The sequence below is a fragment of the Pimephales promelas genome, chromosome 18 (assembly GCF_988280905.1).
Source record: "Pimephales promelas chromosome 18, fPimPro1.hap1.1, whole genome shotgun sequence".
In the NCBI taxonomy this organism is placed as follows: domain Eukaryota; kingdom Metazoa; phylum Chordata; class Actinopteri; order Cypriniformes; family Leuciscidae; genus Pimephales; species Pimephales promelas.
In genome coordinates this window covers 7548764-7569677 of record NC_142786.1, presented here as the reverse complement: position 1 = coordinate 7569677, position 20914 = coordinate 7548764, and the positions used below count along the sequence as shown (strand labels likewise).

General features: G+C 35.0%; 1 protein-coding gene across 2 annotated transcripts in view; it reads left to right on the top strand.

The window, feature by feature from the left end:
• grin2da (glutamate receptor, ionotropic, N-methyl D-aspartate 2D, a) overlaps positions 1-20914 on the top strand; it is a 100108-nt gene that overhangs the window by 63866 nt on the left and 15328 nt on the right. For both annotated transcript variants that reach the window (XM_039652626.2, XM_039652627.2), the window contains exons 5-11: positions 9129-9243; positions 10382-10587; positions 12463-12631; positions 12930-13083; positions 15217-15342; positions 15566-15795; positions 18828-18988. In XM_039652626.2, the coding sequence (XP_039508560.2) occupies positions 9129-9243; positions 10382-10587; positions 12463-12631; positions 12930-13083; positions 15217-15342; positions 15566-15795; positions 18828-18988 (1161 nt within the window). The remainder of the gene's footprint in view (positions 1-9128; positions 9244-10381; positions 10588-12462; positions 12632-12929; positions 13084-15216; positions 15343-15565; positions 15796-18827; positions 18989-20914) is intronic.

The window sequence follows — 20914 nt, the reverse complement described above, 5'->3', positions numbered from 1 at the left end:
GAACATTTCTACTTTTGTTGCATTTTTGTGCATTATTGATGTGTGTGAATTTCACAGTACTAGGTGAGTCCAACATTGTTCAACATTTTTGAGCATCATACTGTAGATGCTTTTGAAGGATTCTACAGCTACCGCAAAGCACAGTTTTGCACATCATAGGCACATTAAAACATTCCTAAACAGTATTTTTAGCCATTAGGTACATGCAAATGTTTTCAAACATTCTACATTGACAATTGTTGAGCATCATGTGTTTGAAGGGTCTGATCTTGTCAATTTTTTTGAAGGGATAGTTCACTTTGAAATAAATTTTTGATATGTTTTAGTTTACCTCAAGGGCATCCAAGATGTAGGTGTCTTTGTTTCCACAGTATTTTCAATTTTGATATTTTTTGGTCAAACCGTTCTTTTCCGTCAGTTATATAATGTAGGTCTATGGGGTCTTCCTCAAAGCGCATGCACAGAGAAGTTCAAATTAAACATGATTTAATGACTCGTAAATGTAAGTACACATTGATGGCCTAAGACACGAAACGAGCGGTTTGTGTGAGAAAACGAACAGTATTTATATCGTTTTTACCTCTTGTAATCACAGTCACGTCCTAGTGACTCTTCAAGCGTGCCGGCAACTGGCAAGCCAGAAAGCCCCGGAAGTGATCTCTCTCGCGTGTACGTCACTCATTGTTTACACAGAGATTTCAGAAGTGTTATCTTTTTTTTCGCAACCGCGCAAGAGATCACTTCCGACGCTTTCCGGCGCTTGCACAGACCGAAGCGCCCATGCCTTTAGATCACTTGGACGTGGCTGTGGTTACAAGAGGTAAAAACGATATAAATATTGTTCGTTTTCTCACACAAACCGCTCGTTTCGTGTCTTAGGCCATCAATGTGTACTTACATTTATGAGTCATTAAATCATGTTTAATTTGGATTTCTCTGTGCATACTCTTTGAGGTGGACACAGGGTGGACCCCATACACCTGCATTATATGACTGACAGACAAGAACGGTTTGACCTAAAACTATCAACAAATTTAAAATACTGTGGAAACAAAGACACCTACATCTTGGATGCCCTTGAGGTAAGCTAAAACATATCAAAAATGTATTTCAAAGTGAACTATCCCTTTAACAAGCAGCATTTTTGAGCGTCATTAGAACAGTCCTTCCTATAGATAGACCTAGATAATCCTATTGGCCTTTTTTTGGCATCATGCTCATTTGAACATAATTTTTTTTTTCTCCTAGAAAAACAGGAAAATTGATGGTAAATTTTACAGTGCTGGAAAACAAATGGGGGAAATTAGAGAAAATGTCAAATTTTCTGGAAAATCTTGTTGTCATGGAATTTCTTTTAAGAAGAGAGTAGATTCTGGCCCAAACCAATTAACATTAGTGGCAGAAAGTGTAATAGAAATATTTTGAATGGTGATGTTTAGTCATGTGTTGCCAGTGGTACTTGCAGCCGTTTGATAATGTTATTAACTGCTCAAATATATGCAGTGAATATCGTCTGGTAAGCACCTAATTCACCTAACTAAAGCAGTTACACAGTCTGATTTATTTAGTTCTGATTGATGTCAAAAGTACTGATACTTTGGTACCAAGTCGATATTAAATAAGATTTATGGTGAGAGCAATATATGTCCTGGAAAAGTCCTGAAAAAATGATGGCTGAAAAGAGTGGGGAACCTAATTCAAACATTCCTACATAGTAGAGCCCGACCGATAAAGGATTTTGAAGGCCGATACCGATACAAATATTTTTGGATTGTAGAATCCGATATTCCGATATATCGGCCGATATTTTTTTTTTATTAAATATTGTTGGATTTCACACACGTGTAAAAGAAAAGCTATAACTTTTCTGCACGAGATAAGTTTGATACTTTTTCTCTATGTCTAAATGTTAACTCCTCGCAAGTATAGTTTATATTTTACAATGCAGGGACGGTAACTAGAGATATGCTAGCTATAAATACAGTAATCATTACTTTATTTAGGTAGAAAAAGTTCATTGTGGTTTCCAAGCTCATTAATGTTAACGTTAGCGGTCTTCCACTCATGATATTGGCATTAGCTTGCTTTGTGGTTACCTAGTCTATGATGAGCCATAATTTAGCAATAGATATCATACTGCAAGTTGTAAAACATAAATTTTCAATATAACAGGCCAAGGAGAGATGATTGAAGCGTGTTTCGTCCGTTTTTATTTTATTTTTTAAATATTCATTTATCAGCCATTATAACTGCCGATACCGATATTATGGAAAATGCCTAATATCGGCCGGCCGATGTATCGGTCTGGCTCTACTACATAGACCAAGATACTCCAAACTGGATTTGTCCATAGGTAACATTTTGGGGGATCATGGTTTAAATGCTCCAGCATTTTTTAGAATTAGGCACGTGAAAGTGTTCTGTCATGGGTTCTTTCAAACATTCTTACATACAGTAGACCTTTTTGAGCATTTAGATCTACACTGTTATTTTTATTTATTTAATTATTTTTTTTATTACAGTAATTATACCAAGTTAATAATTGCATTAATTTCACAGTAATTCCACGGTACGATTTCCCTTGCATCTAACTGCACTCTTGGAAATTTCCTGTGAAGTCCACCATATCATACTGCATTTCTACAGTACAGTATGTACTTTGAATGTGGAGTTTCTTGTTATTATGCGTGCTGCTGAACTTATTATTGGTTCACTTTTAGCAGTTTGTGTTGTTTCTTTATTTTGTAATGTTCAGAAATAATCTTTTATTATTATTTGTTGTCACCATGTGGTGTTTTGGATGTCGAGTATTGATGTCTGTGCATCATTAGTTGATGGAAGAAGAAAAGATGTGTTGCAAAATGTTGTCACACCATCTCAGCAGCTGCTTTATTGTGAAATATCCATCTACAAATCATTATGAATTTGAAATAAAATCTTTATACTGAAATAACCCCAATAATAGCTTGACTATAAAATAAGTGAATTGGCTGATTTTAAGTTTTTCTAAGTTTTCATTTGTCATACTTCTTACTAGCTAGATCAGAAATTTGAATATGAATATACAAGGTCCAAGACCCCAAGCAAATGGAACACTAATCACCATTATAGTGACTTACTGCTAATGTGATGATTACTTTGCTGTTGATTAACAATAATTCATAAGAAAATGACCCAAGCCATGCATTCATTTCATTGTAAATTCCAGATTATTGTAATTTATTACAAAACAAAACTCTTTAATCCTAAATTCGTGTAAATGTTTTCCATTGTAGACTTTTTTAACAAGCAGCATTTTTAGAAATTGATTTTGGACGTTGATTTTGTATGTGCAGTCAGGTCTTGCATATTTTGCTGCATATTTTATTAAGGAAAGAAATTAAAAGATGTTCTTTAGACCTTGCCTTTTTTTATTCCACTGCCTTGCAACTAATTTTTAACATGTTTTGTATGAATGGCCCCTTAGAACATTCCTGCATAGATAACTCTATATAACCCTAAAGACCCTTTTCGGGAATCATAGGGATGTGCATATAAGAATTTTTAGGTATCATAGGTGAGCTTGAATCGCCATTTGTGTGAATATTTCTTCATTACCCCCCCCCCCCCCCCTCAAATTGAAATTGCAACTTGAACGTACATCCAATGGAAACGTAAATTTAGCTAAAACTCCCATTTTTTGGAAAAAATACAATCGCAATAGGTGGTTTTTCAGGCAATTTGAAAAAAGAATATTTCCCAAAACTGCAATGGAAACAGTTTTTGTCCATTTACAGGTCAAATGACGTAGATGCCGCTTTATGTTTGGACAGAAGACGAAGACCGAGTTCTTCGGTAAACTCATAAATGACAAAAGTATTATAGGAATGCAGGATTCTAAACAACAAAGAAATGCCACAATTTATCAAAACCTTGAAGCAGATAGGCGGTAGAAACACCTCCTATGTGCTGCTCGCTGCCAAGTAAAAATAATGGCTGAGCTACACTGTAAAAATTAAAAATTTAAAATGAGTAAAACTTACAACAACCACCAAAAAAAACATAAATTGAAGTCACCATTATGGTGATCAGTGTTTGTTTTAAAATGACGGTTTTCTCCTTCAGTGATTCTACTTGTTAACATCAGGTGTCTTCAGTGTTGGCAATATAAATAAATGGCAATATAAAATAAATTCTTAATTAATCTTTGACGTCTAACTGTTAGTGAGATATTTTTGTTAAATTTTTGGGTGTAAACTTTACTCATTTTAAATGGTTTTAAGGAATTAAGGACTTTTAAGGAATTAATTTGTTTAATTATTACTTAATTCTAATTTGTTAAATTTAATTAATAATATTGCTCGTAATCTGTTGCCACAATCAGCTCTATGCACGGCGGTATTTCCGGTGAAGGTTTAAGGATGCTCGATAACTTCCGCCGATCGTAGAGTCCAATGCAATACCGGGAATTTACAGTATATTTAATTTTATACTCCATGGTTATACTAAATAAACGTTAGTCACAAAAACAGACAAAACAGACATCCCTCGCTGTGTTTATGCTTCTTTTTTTAAATTATATTAAATAAACATAACTATATATAAAATTACATCTAATCGTATGAAAGTTTCGTTTCAAAGATTATTTTTCACAGTAAATTTTGAAGACTGCCATAATTTCCTCGGTTTTCCTCCGCTTTAATCTCCCCAACCGGAAACTGACGAGCATCCTTGCGTCAAATACGGAACTTATGTGTGCATATATCCCATTCTATTGATTAGATAAAGCATATTAATTTTTACAGTGTATGCGTAAACCTACCAACATCCGTTGCCATGATTTTTGGAATGACTGATCGTGAGAGAAAAAAAGTGATGTTTTAATCTCATAGCATCGACAATATCGCAAACGTTTTGCAAAAATCTGTAATGGAAATGCGGCTAATTTCTCAGGCTTTGGAACACCCTCTCTCTTTTATGACTTTCACTTATAGGGTAACCACATTGCCAGTGTTTAAAGGGATACTCCTCTTTTTTTTTTTTTTTTTTTTTTTTACTCCTCATTTTACCACTCCCCCAGAGTTAAACAGTCGAGTTTTACCGTTTTCGAATCCATTAAGCCGATTTTCTAGATATTTAAAAGACTGTCAGTTACTAGACAGTTTCTGGTCTCATTGGCTTCCATAGTAGGAAAAAAATATACCATGGAAGTCAATGAGACCAGAACCTGTCTGTTTACTGATATTCTTCTAAATATCAAAAAATTGACTGAACATCTTCGAAAACGGTAAAACTCAACTGTTTAACTCTGGGGGAGTGGTAAAATGAGCCTATTTCCAAAAAAAGTGGAGTATCCCTTTAAAGTCATATTGAAACTGCTTTGATAAACTCTCTCTCACACACACACACAGCTGCAGAGGGCAGTGCCTCTGCTCATCACCATACTAATGCTGCTTTAATGGACACATTAAAACCCCTGGAATGTTTCTGATGTTTAAACACCCTTGCGATGTTTAAACATTCAACATTTCTCCTTATCCCGTCCTAGTGTGTGTGCCTCACACTTTCCCCTCCTGCTTCCTCATCCTTGTGTCTCCAGGCCTTTTCATTTCACATTGTGGGTGACAGTACATCACTGCTACGTTTCCATTTTGTGTCAGGCTCACGCTCTCTTTTTCCTTCCTCTCTCTTTCTCGTCTTCATTGTGATGACACAAGTGACATCTGTATTCCGCTACGTGCTGTGCTTTAGGTTGTTTGTTCACCCCACAATGTAAGGCATTAGCGGAACACATGTAATGTCAATGGCTGCGTCGCTATGACAACCATGCAGGGGTCTAGAGCGAGGGAACGAGGAAAGTGTGAGTGCTGGCATCGCAGACTCGAGGTTGTTAAGATTGTCACGCTCTCCATTGCACTCTCGTAATGAGTGAGAGATAACCGAATTACACAGGATCGGACGTTTTCTTTAATTGCCGATCCGGAGCAGATACCGTGTGTGTGACTGATCGAAGAAGTTCGAGAGGGATTTGTAAACTCGATTATGATTCCCTTGTGCTAGATCTAAGTGTGCATGAAAAATGAGCAGTGTCATTCATAATCTTCATTCCATATTTCAAGATGGAGGAATGAAGTTTGGCTAAGCAATGCCGCTCACGTTCTATTAAATGGGGCAGTAAACCAGAAGCGGGCCCGTAGCCGTCATTGCGACCAACACTTTGAAATGAACATCATCTCTTATATGGAGCATGTCATAAATTATGGATTTGTTATCAAATGCAATTTCTCCCAAAGACAGAAGTGGAAAGACTTATGAGACACGTCTCATAAAAACGAGCCGAGCGTCCCGTGCAATAAAAAAAGAAAAGAAAAACGAGCTGCTTGAAAGAGTCGTTTTCTCTGGCCATTACCGCATCACCAGTGAAAAGAAAACTGCTGACAAATGCCTGATGAGAGATGAGATGCAGCTTACATATGCGGAGTGGAGAAACGCACTCTGTTGTGATGTTCATGTTTCGCGTCCCTCTGTTCCGGAGTTTCAATGCTACTCTCATGCTCCTAGTTGTCATGGCGACTAACAAGAGCATCTCAGCAGCATCCTAAGAGCTCCAAACACTGAATATTGAAAACAAGCCACTGGCGAGATGACTGGCGTGTCCTGCCGCCCGATCTGGAAGTGTGATAAAAGTGCAGCCGGAGCCGTGGATGCAGTGCTTTAGGGCATGTCATTCATCCTCCATCCAAGAGTTCTTCTTTTTAAGGTTCATCGATTCATTCCCTCTGTGAAGTTTATCCTTTGTTACCCATGTTTTTTTCTTCATTCCTCCATCTATCCATTACAATTGTGTCTCCATAAATACAATTTTCATGCATTTATTCTTGTTTTCATTTATCTTTTTGCTCAATAATTGTGTTCCATGAATCCGTTCATCCAATTTTTCCTCTTTATTTAGCTACTCATTCACCGTTTCATTCATTATTTTTACCCTTTAAACATGAAATTGTTTAATCTTTACTCTCCTTCTTATATTATCTGTCCATTCCTCCTCCTTTCCTCTATTTATTCGTTCTACATTCATGAAGTTGATTCTTCAGTAGCTTTCATGTTTTATTCTTTTTATCCATGAATCCATATACCCCTTCTTCAAATATCGTCCTTATTTTGATTTATTTATTATTCATTACACACACCGCACACACATACAGTGTTGGGTTCACAAATTACAAGTTACTGTGAGTTATTAATGTACTTAGATTACTTTTTCAAGTAAGGAGTAAAGTGATGCATTACGTTTAAATTTACAACAAAATACTTTTTTTTTTAAACAGGCAAGTTTTTGTTTTTAATTTAAGGTTTGTTTTCCCATTTACTCAACTCGCTTGGATAAAAACAGCTTAATTATTCCTCGCAATGAATACAAACTGTAAATGCAAACTCAGAATATTATGCAAACCTGCAATAATTAGATTTGTTAATTAATACAAATATACGTTATGTATTTACTCACATTTTATTAACCAATGTCTTTGGTGCTGACGTTCGATTTTTATTTTTATTTTATTTTTATTTTTTTTGTGATCAACATTTTTATTGTTTTCTGGGGGGGGGGATCATATGTAACTATATAATGAGAAAGAAAAAAAGAAAAGAAAAAGAAAAAAGAATAAGAAAAAGAAAAACATCACATGGTAGTGAATGGATGAGTGCGACAATACATACAGTATAATAAGACAATACATAAAACAACAGAAATATGTTTGGCAGGTAGAATTCACATCAAAGATTGCCTAGCTGTTGTCCCTGGACCACTGGTCGTGCAGTTGTATGTTCAAGGTTGACAATGTTGACAAGGCTATGGATCCAGAATGATTCCATACACATATCCGGAAAGAACCGGTTTTTCAAAATCGTTTTCTTTGCAGAGGTAAACCCTGCGAACAACATTTTGAACGGAATTTGCTTTAGATTTATATCAGAATTATCATTAAGGAGACAGAAAACAGGATTGGGAACATAAAAAATGTCAAGTATATCCGCTAAAGATGAGTTTACATGCAAGCAGAAGTTAGAGATAACCGGACACTCCCAAAACATGTGTAAAAACCTTCCAGGTGAAGGAGTGTTACATAAATGACAGTTGTGAGTAGGTTGTAATTTCATCTGGAATCTCCTATAAGGTGTGATTTAGGCTCTATATATTGTTTTGAAGTGAATTAATTGGTGCGCTAGGTTCTTAGAAGTTCTACTTAGATTATACCATATTCTTTTCCAATCTAGGTTTACATTTAAACTTCCCAACTCCCTGTTCCATATGGATTCAGTTGGTAAAGTTTTACTGCTGACATTCGATTATACAAAAACCTTTTTTTTTTAATTAAAAAAACAATAAGCAAGTCTAGTCTTGTTGAGGAAAAAGTAAAATAACATTACTTTCCATAAAAAAGTAACTGAAGAGTTCAGATGCAAAAGCCTCTAAATGCCATTTGAAATTTTCTTCTAAAATGACCATTTTTATCAAGCTTGTATATTTAAGTTCAGTAATTTCACTTAAATGACAATTAATAGGTAATCTTCATTGCCATTTAAGTGAAATTACTGAACTTAAATATACAAGCTTGATAAAAATGATCATTCTAGAAGAAAATTTCAAATGGCACTTTGAGGCTTTTGCATCTGAACTCTTCAACTATAACGTAATTAGTTACTTTTTTAGGAAGTAATGCAATATTGTAATGCATTACTCTTAAAAGTAACCTTCTCCAACTGTGTGTGTGTGTGTGTGTGTGTATATATATATATATATACGCACACACAGACTATATATTACTCTGTATTAATTGATTCATTTATTCATTTGGTTGAGTAGTTATACCTTCAGTTTTCTGTCATTCTGTAAATGAATTTCTTGTGTATGTTCTTTGAGATTTAGTGTTGTCATTTCTATTTAATGTTCAGCAGAGACGGTTTACTTAAGTCCCTTAAGCATTCAGCACAAATCACACACACACACCACCCCAAGTGGAGAGGTGACTAATGGAACTCCCATCTATCACTCTTTATCTCTCGCTGCTCGCTCCCCTTCTCTTTATCACTTTCACCCAGACTCCTCCTTTATCACCCTTCTCTTTTCCCCCCTTTTCCTCCTGCAGGTTCTTCAGTAACATAACTCTATCTGGACGGGACTATTCCTTTAATAATGATGGTTATCTGGCAAATCCGCTTCTGGATGTTATCTCCTACACTGCAGGAAGAAGCTGGGAGGAGGTAGGGGTGGAGCCATTAGTATGCTTAAATGTGTTTAGATATTCATGGTTATCACTGAACTGTTTTAAATGCAGCTTTCAAGCGAGTTCACATTTTGCCTTGCCATTTAAATGCAATATAATTGAAATGTGAAGAATGCATTCGAAATGAACCGTGTGCATACAGAAGGGACTGAAGCACATCAATGCACGTTCACATTTTATTACAATATATTTTGTTCAAAGCAAATGAAATCAAGGAAGATGAGGTCATATTGTGCTTTTTCATTTCAGTGATATTTTTACTGCATTGAAATTTGTGTGTATAAACATAACTATCATCATTTGATTGTGTTCTTTTGTACTTTGTACATGACCGTATTAACCAGTAATTTTCATCCTCAGTACTTTTAGTACATATACTTCTACATATCAAAATGGTCAACCTAATGGACACTTAGTTTGTAATCTCTCTCTCCCCTATTAAAAACCTTTGAATTCAGGGTAAAAAAAAATAAATAAATAAGATGTCAGTTAATACCTGCTAATGTTTTGCTATATAATTTGCAATGTTCCTGTTTCTCAATAACTTGTCTGTTATTTTAAATTACTCTCTAAAGGGAAATTGTCAACAGGGCAGTGCACTTGAATGCAATTGAAAATGATTGCACATACAGCTTTTTTCTGGCAAATGTCGATAAGCCATGGGGAAATTTTATTTTTGCAGGACAGTCTTTATTAGTTATTTATGCACTTTTTGACAGTTTGAAGGAGCTGCAGAAACCGTAAATCATTCATTGTTGAGCTAGGTATTTCTTGCCATGTTCACTGACAGATTGGTTAACAATTGAGATTGGGAATCATGTGAATTTACAAAGGTGTCGTGCTGCAGTAGCTTTGGAAGGTTTGGTTTTTACGGGTCTTGTTGAAAGGTAAAACAGCTGTCACTGGGAAGACAGGCATTTTATATGTTCTTTAGCTAACTGAATAAAGTCGGGACTACATCCACTAACGATGTAAAGAATGTCAGAAAGGAAATAGACCTGCCACCACCAATCATATTTAACAACTTCAAAGCACCATTATGAAACATTTTGCATCCGTCTGAGTTGTCAAAAACTTGTTTGTACCATTTTAATGGCGTCTTGCTATTGTTGTAGGTGGGTTGGTGGGAGAATGGAGTGCTGCGTCTGCGTTACCCGCCCTGGTCCCGGTACGGCCCCTTCCTCAAACCTCTGGATGATTCCCAGCACTTGCGCGTTGTTACATTGGAGGAGAGGCCCTTCGTCATCGTAGAGCCTGCTGATCCTGGAACAGGCTCCTGCATCAGAGACTCGGTTCCGTGCCGTCTGCCACTCAACAACAGGTCGAGGTTCAGTCTGTGGATTTTTAGACTAGAAATGTTCAACATTTGAGGTTATCACTTTAGCAAATGTGGCAGTGAATATGCAGTTGTTGCAAATTACATTCACATTACCCCGGGGACATTCATTCCCCGTCCTGTCGCTAGCACTGATGGAATTTAAATAAATTAGACATTCACGTAGAAATAGAAGAGGTTGATCAATGATTGTTCTGTTCCAGAGCACTTTACTTCATTTACCTTATTTAAATGGAGAATTTCTCAAATCACTTCTTGGTCTAGCACACTGCGCATAGGTGAATAGCAGGAAAACTGCTAGAAAAGAATAACATGGTTATATTTTACCTCAAAATTAAGAAAGATAATGGGAATTAGATTTTAATTAATTAGATTATGTTTTTGTTTAACCAACTAATTTTTCAGGGGGTTTTTTTCATGACATTTTTATTATAATTTACCGTAAATAAAAAATGAAAAATGAGTTGGTTAAACAAAATCGTAATCGAATTAATTAAAATCTAATTTCCATTTGTTTTTCTTAATAATGTATCCCACAAATTCTCGTTCTCATTTTTGGAAAGATATATGTTTATATGTGGTAATTATTGCAATGGTAAATCTCATTTGATTCTTAATGAGAATTACTAAATACTCAAAAGTAGTTACGGTAATGACAGTAAGGGGAAATGTTTTTAAAGGGGTCCTATTATGTCCTTGTGTACTAAAATATGTTTTAATGCTTGATTGTTCAAAAAACACCTTATTTTTTCACATATTTTACATTATTATTCTGGTTGAACACATGGTTTTTGAAATGTTTGGGAAATGTCCCTCCCCTCCATAACCGAGAGCTCTACTCAGATGTAAATATTAACGATGGCGCTTCGAGCCCAAATTCAGACATTGACAATGTTAACGAATTGAGGAACGTGCAGAACGGTTCAACGGTTAATTAATCACAAAATCATGGATAATTTCCCTAAAGGGCAGTCTTACAAAAGCAAGAGCTTACAAAAGCTACAGTAAACAAAACATCAATACTGTAATGTTAGTTATAGGCTAGCGGAGGCAAAGCTTTGTCCTTCGTTTACATCATAGCTATTATAGCTACTATTTAAAACCTATAATTGAACTGTTAATAGAAAACACAACTACAAATAAAAGACATACACACACTTATAAGTTGTGATCCGAGGTCAGTTTTCTGTTTATAGATCACAATTTGTAAGTGTTTTATTTGTAATTGGGAAAATGGGAAGCTCAGCTCTACCGGCCTCGTCAACTTTTTTGCGTGTTCTGTGGGCGGAGATTATTTAAATGAGGAACATCATGACTTCAAAAGATCCGGAAAATAACGCGTCGTAGTCCAACTTAGCCGTTTTCTTTTTTGTTAAATAAAATATATCCCTTTGAGCTTCGTAACCTTGCAGAACTTTTTCTATGCTCAAACAGCAACATTACACGCTAACTAAGATTGAAAAAGTGAAAAAGCATAATAGAATCCCTTTAATCTGCAATAAAGTGACAATCTAAAAAAAAATTTAATTTTCTTCTAAAATATTTTTAGTTGAAATATGGAATCCAATGTTTAGATAAATAACCTATTTCTATATGATCACAACTCTAGTTTCTGTGGAGTAGTGCTGGTTTTTAAAACAGCAGAACCATTTCCTTTAGGAACCTTAATGCTTTATTCTGATAGACCTCAGATCATGTGTGTTTGCCTTTGGTGACACAACACTGAATTCTAAGCAGGGATGTTCATTTAGTTTCTTTGGCTTGGTTTCTCTACATTATTTCTTTCTTTTGTCACTGTCCCCTTTCTGTTTCTTTTTTTCCTTTTCTATGTCTTTCTCTTCTTCTTCCTTTCAATTACAGCATGGTTGTCGAGGGCATTCAATCCATGAAGCACTGCTGCAAAGGCTTCTGTATTGATGTTCTCAAGCGCCTGGCTAAAATAGTGGGCTTCACCTATGACCTCTATCTGGTGACCAATGGCAGGCATGGAAAGAACATAGATGGAGAGTGGAATGGAATGGTCGGGGAGGTCAGGCTCTCATCGTATCTCTTGACTATTTATTGACCCTGATTTTATTATCTCAAAGTCAACTGAATTCAGGTCCAATTTTTTTTTTTTCCTTGAATTGTGACACAGATGAAGCACCAGGCTAAATATGCACGCTAATGTTCTTGAATATAAATTATAAACATATCATTTCACTTTTTTTTAAATTTCCAAACTATGCAACATTCGAATAATAAAAGTTAGTTGCTATCTTGACAAACATGTTCACTTTTAATTCACTTTCTCTGTTCGTAATGTTATTAGCCTCTTTCCCCACCAGGTGGTGTCCAAGCGGGCCGACATGGCGATCGGCTCCCTGACTATTAATGAAGAGAGGTCAGAGGTTGTGGAGTTCTCTGTTCCGTTTGTGGAGACTGGCATCAGTGTCATGGTCTCTCGTAGCAATGGCACTGTGTCACCATCTGCTTTCCTCGGTAAGAAAGTTGGAAGGAGCAGCAGACTTTTACAATTAGGCATTTGACAGACAATATCTATTTTCTTGGGAATCAAACCCTTGACCTTGTGTTTGTCAGCACCAAATGGCAGTGCTATTAATTTAAAGATTTTATATAAAAATCCTCATTTGGTATGTGCATAAAAAATATGGATATTATCAGGTTTAGTGTTATGTCATAACCAACTATATATATATATATATATATATATATATATATATATATATATATATATACACTGTATATATATGAAGAGTTCAGATGCAAAAGCCTCTAAATGCCATTTGAAATTTTCTTCTTTAATGATGATTTTTATCAAACTTGTATATTTAAGTTCAGTAATTTCACTTAAATAACAATTAATAGGTAATTATCATTGCCATTTAAGTGAAATTACTGAACTTAAATATACAAGCTTGATAAAAAATGATAATTTTTGAAGAAAATTTCAAATGGCATTTAGAGGCTTTTGCATCTGAACTCTTCATATATATATATATTTAAATGTTAAGCTGGCATAAGGAATCAAATTTTCCTTGACAACTAATTCTGTGTTCAAATAAATGCATTAACAAATGACATTTCAATGACATCTATTGGGTGATTAGAAGCTTGAGATAAAAAGTAGAAAATATGATATATGCTATTATTCCTAAACAAGAAGAATGGTGATATGTGAGAAAATTCTTTAAAGGGATAGTTCACTTTGAAATTAATTTTTGATATGTTTTAGTTTACCTCAAGGGCATCCAAGATGTAGGTGTCTTTGTTTCCACAGTATTTTCAATTTTGATATTTTTAGGTCAAACCGTTCTTGTCTCTCAGTCATATAAAGGAGGTTTATGGGGTCCACCCTGGGTTCACCTCAAAGACCAAATTAAACATGATTTAATGACTCGTAAATGTAAGTACACATTGATGGCCTAAGACACGAAACGAGCGGTTTGTGTGAGAAAACGAACAGTATTTATATCGTTTTTACCTCTTGTAACCACAGTCACGTCCAAGTGATCTGAGGGTGAGGGCGCTTCGGTCTACCCAAGTGCACCAGAAAGCGGCGGAAGTGATCTCTCGCACTTTTACGTCACTCATTGTTTCAGATTTCAGAAGTGTTACCCTTCACTGTGAATATCTAAACATATTTATACAGGAAATTGCAATGGAAGACGATTTCGATATATCAACAGACAACGTTGATTTTTTTTTTTTTCGAAACCACGCAAGAGATCACTTCCGGCGCTTTCCGGCGCTTGCGGAGAATGAAGTGCCCGTGCCTTCAGATCACTTGGACGTGGCTGTGGTTTCAAGAGGTAAAAACGATATAAATACTGTTCATTTTCTCACACAAACCGCTCGTTTCATGTCTTAGGCCATCAATGTGTACTTACATTTACGAGTCATTAAACCAAGTTTAATTTGGACTTCTCTGTGCATGCTCTTTGAGGTGGACCCCATATACCTCCATTATATGACTGACAGACAAAAACGGTTTGACCTAAAAATATCAAAATTGAAAATACTGTGGAAAAAAGACTCCTACATCTTGGATGCCCTTGAGGTAAGCTAAAACATATCAAAAATTCATTTCAAAGTGAACTATCCCTTTAAGTCTTGTGTTGTTCCCGGCTAGGTTTGTTGCGTTTGTGCGGATTTATTATTATTTTTTAAGTTTGCAAAGAGGCTGTTAAATAGGCTGTTTTAGTCAAAGTCATTTAGACCGCTCAATTAAATTTCAATCAAATTAAGGCAATTAAATTAGGGTAACTTTATGGCTGGCGGAGGGATAATTACAGAAGCACGCACCTTCGGTCACGCGAATGAATTGGTTGAATCTGCGCGCAAGCTCAGGTTAAACTGTCACAATTTAATAGTATGCATTATAGCACCTAACTTAAAACAGGCTGTGTGACTATGAGGAATGATTACCTCAAAATTTACGTTCACATGCAAGTTTATTTTAATTAAATGCGTACCTCTTTAGCTATTGGCTTGCTATAGACTTATTTGCACAAAATGCAAAAACTTTGCTATAATAAATGGCGCTCAGAGGAAAATATTAAGTGTTTTGTATGTCATGTATTCATTTGTTTTGTTTCTTTCCCACTATTGTAGAGCCGTACAGCCCAGCTGTGTGGGTTATGATGTTCGTCATGTGCCTGTCTGTGGTGGCTGTGACCGTTTTTATATTCGAGTTCCTCAGCCCTGTTGGATATAACCGAAGCTTACAGAGCGGGAAGAGTATGCTATTTCTATATTTTAAGGTTTCGCTCTAGGCATTTCTTGAATGCAATCAGCAATGAAAGATTTGTTTACAGATTGTTGTTTTCATAGTAAGCATGTTCCACAATTCACCTTGAGCTATCTTCCCTCATCTCTCATGTCTTACTGTTGTCTCTCTTTACACTTCCTGTTATCGCCATGTCATAATAAGACATGCCTTCCTGTGTTTTTCTTCTCCCAGAGTTAGGAGGTTCAAAGTTCACCATAGGGAAGTCTATTTGGCTGCTATGGGCTCTGGTGTTTAATAACTCTGTTCCGGTGGAAAACCCGAGAGGCACCACCAGTAAGATAATGGTGCTGGTCTGGGCTTTCTTTGCTGTCATCTTCCTTGCCAGCTACACTGCTAACCTGGCTGCTTTCATGATCCAAGAAGAATACATCGACACTGTGTCGGGCCTCAGTGATAAGAAGGTAGACAGTAATATAAGTGATTTAATTAGTAACAAATTTTATTTTTTAGCTATTACGTTAAAAAATAATGTCCTGGTTTCACAGACGACTTAGATTAAGCCAGGATTAGACCCAGGATTAGTTCAACTAGAACAATTAAGTCGTGTTTCGTTCCTTAGAAAGAAAAAAAAACATTACTGGTGTGTATCTAGAGACAAAACAATGGCACTGGCATATTTTGAAGCTATGCACTAGGTTTAAGCCTTGTCTGTGAAACAGGGGGAATAATTATGATTAGATATGTTTTATATTTGTGTAATAATAAATTTTATTTGCAAATAAGACATTTGTTATATTGAGGTGTTTTCGATGTATAATTTTATAAGTATTTATCATTTATAATCATCATAATGTATCTACCACTATTGAATATTTTATTTTTTGTCCTTTTTTTAAGGTTTAGATTACCATTTAGCACTAACTTGATAGATTATGGTAATGCCTGTGATGTCTACATTTTTTATTTTTTTTTTATTTTTTTTTTTTATTGTAGTTATTATTGTTTGGTTTTAACAATGTAGGGTATAAATCAAATATTTAGTTAGCATATATATATATGAAGAGTTCAGATGCAAAAGCCTCTAAATGCCATTTGAAATTTTCTTCTTGAATGATGATTTTTTTCAAACTTGTATATTTAAGTTCAGTAATTTCACTTAAATAACAATTAATAGGTAATTATCATTGCCATTTAAGTGAAATCACTGAACTTAAATATACAAGCTTGATAAAAATGATCATTCAAGAAGAAAATTTCAAATGGCATTTAGAGGCTTTTGCATCTGAACTCTTCATATATATATATATATATATATATATATATATATATATATATATATATATATATATATATATATATAAATATAAGTTATCAGCAGTGCAATTTTAGAATTATTTATATACTACATATTTATTAATTTAGAATTAGCTTATTTGTATATTTTCAGTTTTAGTCATTTTAGTGCTCAAAATTATTTCAGTTAGTTGCCAACTCAACATTTCTAATTTTTGTTAACCTTTTTTTTTTAAGTTTGTCATTTATCATTTATATTTTATTTTATTTCATATTTATTTCAGTTAAAACAGTTAGTAACACTTTTTAAGAAGCCCAATGCTTATAATTATTTTTATATCCCAATTAAGTATTACTATTCTATAAATATATTTTTAAAGACTCATTAAGACCTATACTATAACTAACAGTTATAGTTTAATTTATGTTGTTTTTTATAATTACTTATAAGTCATGCATTTGCTTTTTCCATTTGCATCCTCATAATCCATTATACACTGATTTATAAATGATCAAATATAAAATAGTTCCAGAGACACTTGCTTGCTGTACCAATTAGTATCAATGCTAATTAGTCTTTAATGGCTAATGTTTGCATTAGTGGTCATAAATGGTAATTTTGATTTGTTAAAATTTAAACATTTTGTTTTTGCTAGTCTGTAACATTAAAAAAGATGCTTTTTTCAACTATTTGTATTAATGATTTCTTTTTTTCTCCATTATTTTATTACAGGAATTATTGTTCATTAGTTACATTTACAAGTAAACAACTTTATGTACAATCTTCATGATTTCTTAACATTTGCTTTAGGGAAATTGCATCTTATGTTTTCACTTTACTTAAAGCCATCAATGATGCATTTATAGAGGTTAGTAACTGTATTATCACTTACAATAAGTGTTTATAAGATCACTGCTATTAATAACAATATCTCACTTAGTTGACACAAATAATTAATAATATTAAAAAGTCATTGTAACTATAATATTATAACATTAAAGCAATGCAGGTTGCATCTTTATAAGTACATTCATGGATCCATACGACTAATTAATACCCATAAATCAGTGTATAATGGATTATAAGCATGCGCAAACAGCAAATGCAAGACTTATAAGTTATTATAAAATTATATGAATGTAACTCTTCTTATTCTGCAGTATAGGTCTTAATGAGTCTTTATAAATATATTTATAAAATAGTAATACTTACTTATAAATAAGTATAATTCATTATAAGCCCGGAGATCATAGAAAGTGTTACGAAACAATTTTTTAATAGTTTAACGCTTGTTAAGCCATAAAATAAAAAATAATTATTGGTATCGTCAAAGACTTTATTCATAGAAAGACGGTGTACTCGTCATATTGCTATGAATGGTAGAATATGCTACGCGCAATATGGCGGAATTAGTCCCGCCTTCTAAATAAAACAGCCAATCGCTGATTGATAAAGTCGTGCAGCTGCCGTTAGAAGCTCCGGTTGCTACAGAACAGTCGGTGTTCTGAAACGCATGCTTATGACTGCACGTGCGCATTGGCTGGTACAGCCTGAAAAAAAAAACGCTTTTTTTAACGCTATTTGAGAATAAGAAATTAGACCGTTGTTCTCAGATTTCATTGGTTGTTTCAAATTCTTAAATATATTCCTAAGCTTGGTTAACAGCTTTGGGGAATTTGATGAGATATTTCAAAGAGATATATGCATGACTAAAATAGTTGAAACGCCAAGAGGCATTTCAAAGATGGCCGCCAAGTGAAATAACTTGCCTAAAGGGACTTGGTATTGGTCACAATTTTAATACTGGTGCATCCCTATTTACTGGACCCAAAGTGTACTAAACTGAGCTGTGAATTTTTTTGTATATAAGCTGAAATTGTGATTTATAACAATAACTGACATCAATGTAATATGGTCACACACTGTTAATCCTTTGAAATGGGTTTCATTTGAATGTGAACCAGACATTTGTTTGTGTGGAGGAGTTGGGGCCAAATTATGCAAAAAAACCATCAGCCTATAATCACATAAAGCAATGATTTGATTCTCATTCTTTTAAACCCCCATTAGAGGGCCCCCCCCCATCATAGGGTTTCCCATCATAGTTAGCCAAATTATGAATTAACTAAAACTCAGAGGCCTAAATTGTAATCTCATATTTCAGAAATCTAATGAAGTATCTCCCACTGTCATTTTCAGTTTCAACATCCCACAGATCAGTATCCTCCCTTACGATTCGGCACTGTCCCAAACGGGAGTACGGAAGAGAATATACGGAGCAATTACCCAAACATGCATCAGTACATGGTGCGGAACAATCAGAGAGGAGTGGAAGAAGCCATCGACAACCTCAAAACCGGGTGAGTGAATCACGACAAGTGTTAAACACAATATAAAAATTATAGGAATTACTCTAAAATTTGATTGGGTGATCGAGGTTCAAAGGTGTACACACACTCTCAGAAAAATCTATAGGTTAATCCATGCGTAAACTGTATATAATGAGTGTTTCACAAATAAAAAAATCTTCCAAACTCGAGCTTTAGTTCTGGCCCTAAATTCCACCACAAAGAATCAAGATGTTCTTTGAAGCAGTGGGGGGACACAGATGTGCTCACAAGTAATTGATGGATATGGGGGACATGATGGATCTCAACAGGGGCATTAATTATTTTGTTGGCTGTCGCTTTTCGTCTCCTTTTCCAAGGAGGGTGTGAAGATTGACGTTTATCCTTGGTGCCATGTCACTGGAAGGACCAAACATTCAGCAGGCATTACGATCACCACATGATACTACTTATTTAACTTGATTTGTTACAGTTCTTGCAGGGCAAGCCTGATTTTGATATCCAGTCAAACTTCATTTATTTTATTTACGTTTTCATTTCATTTATTTATATTTTAAATTTATTCATGTAGCAGATGCTTTTATCCAAAGTGAGGAACATCACAAGCGATTTGTTAAAAGGGTGCAGTAACTAGTTTCACTGCCGTTCAAAAGTTTGGAGTCAGGGTTTTTTTTTAAAGATAGTAATACTTTTATTTAACAAAAATGCATTAAGTCATTCAAAATTAACTGTGAAGACTTTTGCATTGTTTTAAAAGAATTCTCTTTCAAATAAATGCTGCTCATTTAAACTTTCGATTCTTCAATGAATGATAGAAAAGTATCACTGTTTTCACAAATATTAAGCAGCGCAACTATTTTCAATACTGATAATAATAGGAAATGTTTCTTAAACACCAAATCAACATATTAGAATAATGGTTTGCAATCACAGGAAAAAATAACATTTGTTACAAGAACAAGTACAAGAAATGTACTTACTGGGGTCTGTCGCATTTTTAAACAAATCCATCGGGAAGCCAAACCCCTTCATGGAGGAAAACCATTGTGTTTACTGTGACAATGAGCGCCTATCAGGGTCAACTAATGCTGGATTTTCAAAAGTAGGTGAAGTTCGCGACATAGCGTACATAGCAACAAACTATAGGACATGTTATTTATTTATGTTTTATTTTTTTCATTTGTTTTTATCTATTTATTATCTCATGTTTTTATCTGTTTTTGGGTAAATGAGTATGTGTTGGCTACATGTTGTGAACTAAATTGCCCCTTGGGGACATTAAAGATATTTCAACTTCAACTCATAGCATGACATGACGTACATTGTCTCGCCCCTAAACATGAACAAAACAAACTGTGATTGGTTTCTTTACATGCCAATCAGCCGCCTCCTAATGGCGCTTTTCCATTACCAGTACCAGCTCGACTCGCCTCGGCTTAGCTTGCTTTTTGCTCCGTTTTCCATTGCGGACAGTACCGCCACAAATAGTACCCGGTCGTCATAGCGACGCCTTTCGTTCCTCGTTGCCCCATAAATCTCTAGCTGGATCGGCACCCAAACAAAGGAAAGTCTGCACCTCATCGTTTGACCACAGTGTATTCTTCCGAGTTGCCGTAATAAGTTTAGTAACTATCTCTGGCCAAACTATTTAAAAATGGCGGGGATATTCTGGACACTCCATCTGGCTCGTGCAATAATGACGCAGTGAATGGTGACGATTCTCTCTGAACGGCAGTCGGCATTGTTTTCACGTAACATTTAACATTCGCTCAGGACCTCGCTGGAGGTGATACAAAAAAAAGTACCCAAAAGAAGGTACAGGTACAACTTTTACACAGTGGAAAACCAAACAAAGGCGAGTCGTTCATTAGTCTCATATTGAGTGACCACAGTTGTGGTAGCCTCATGTTTACACTAGAACATGGGTGAAAACGTAAA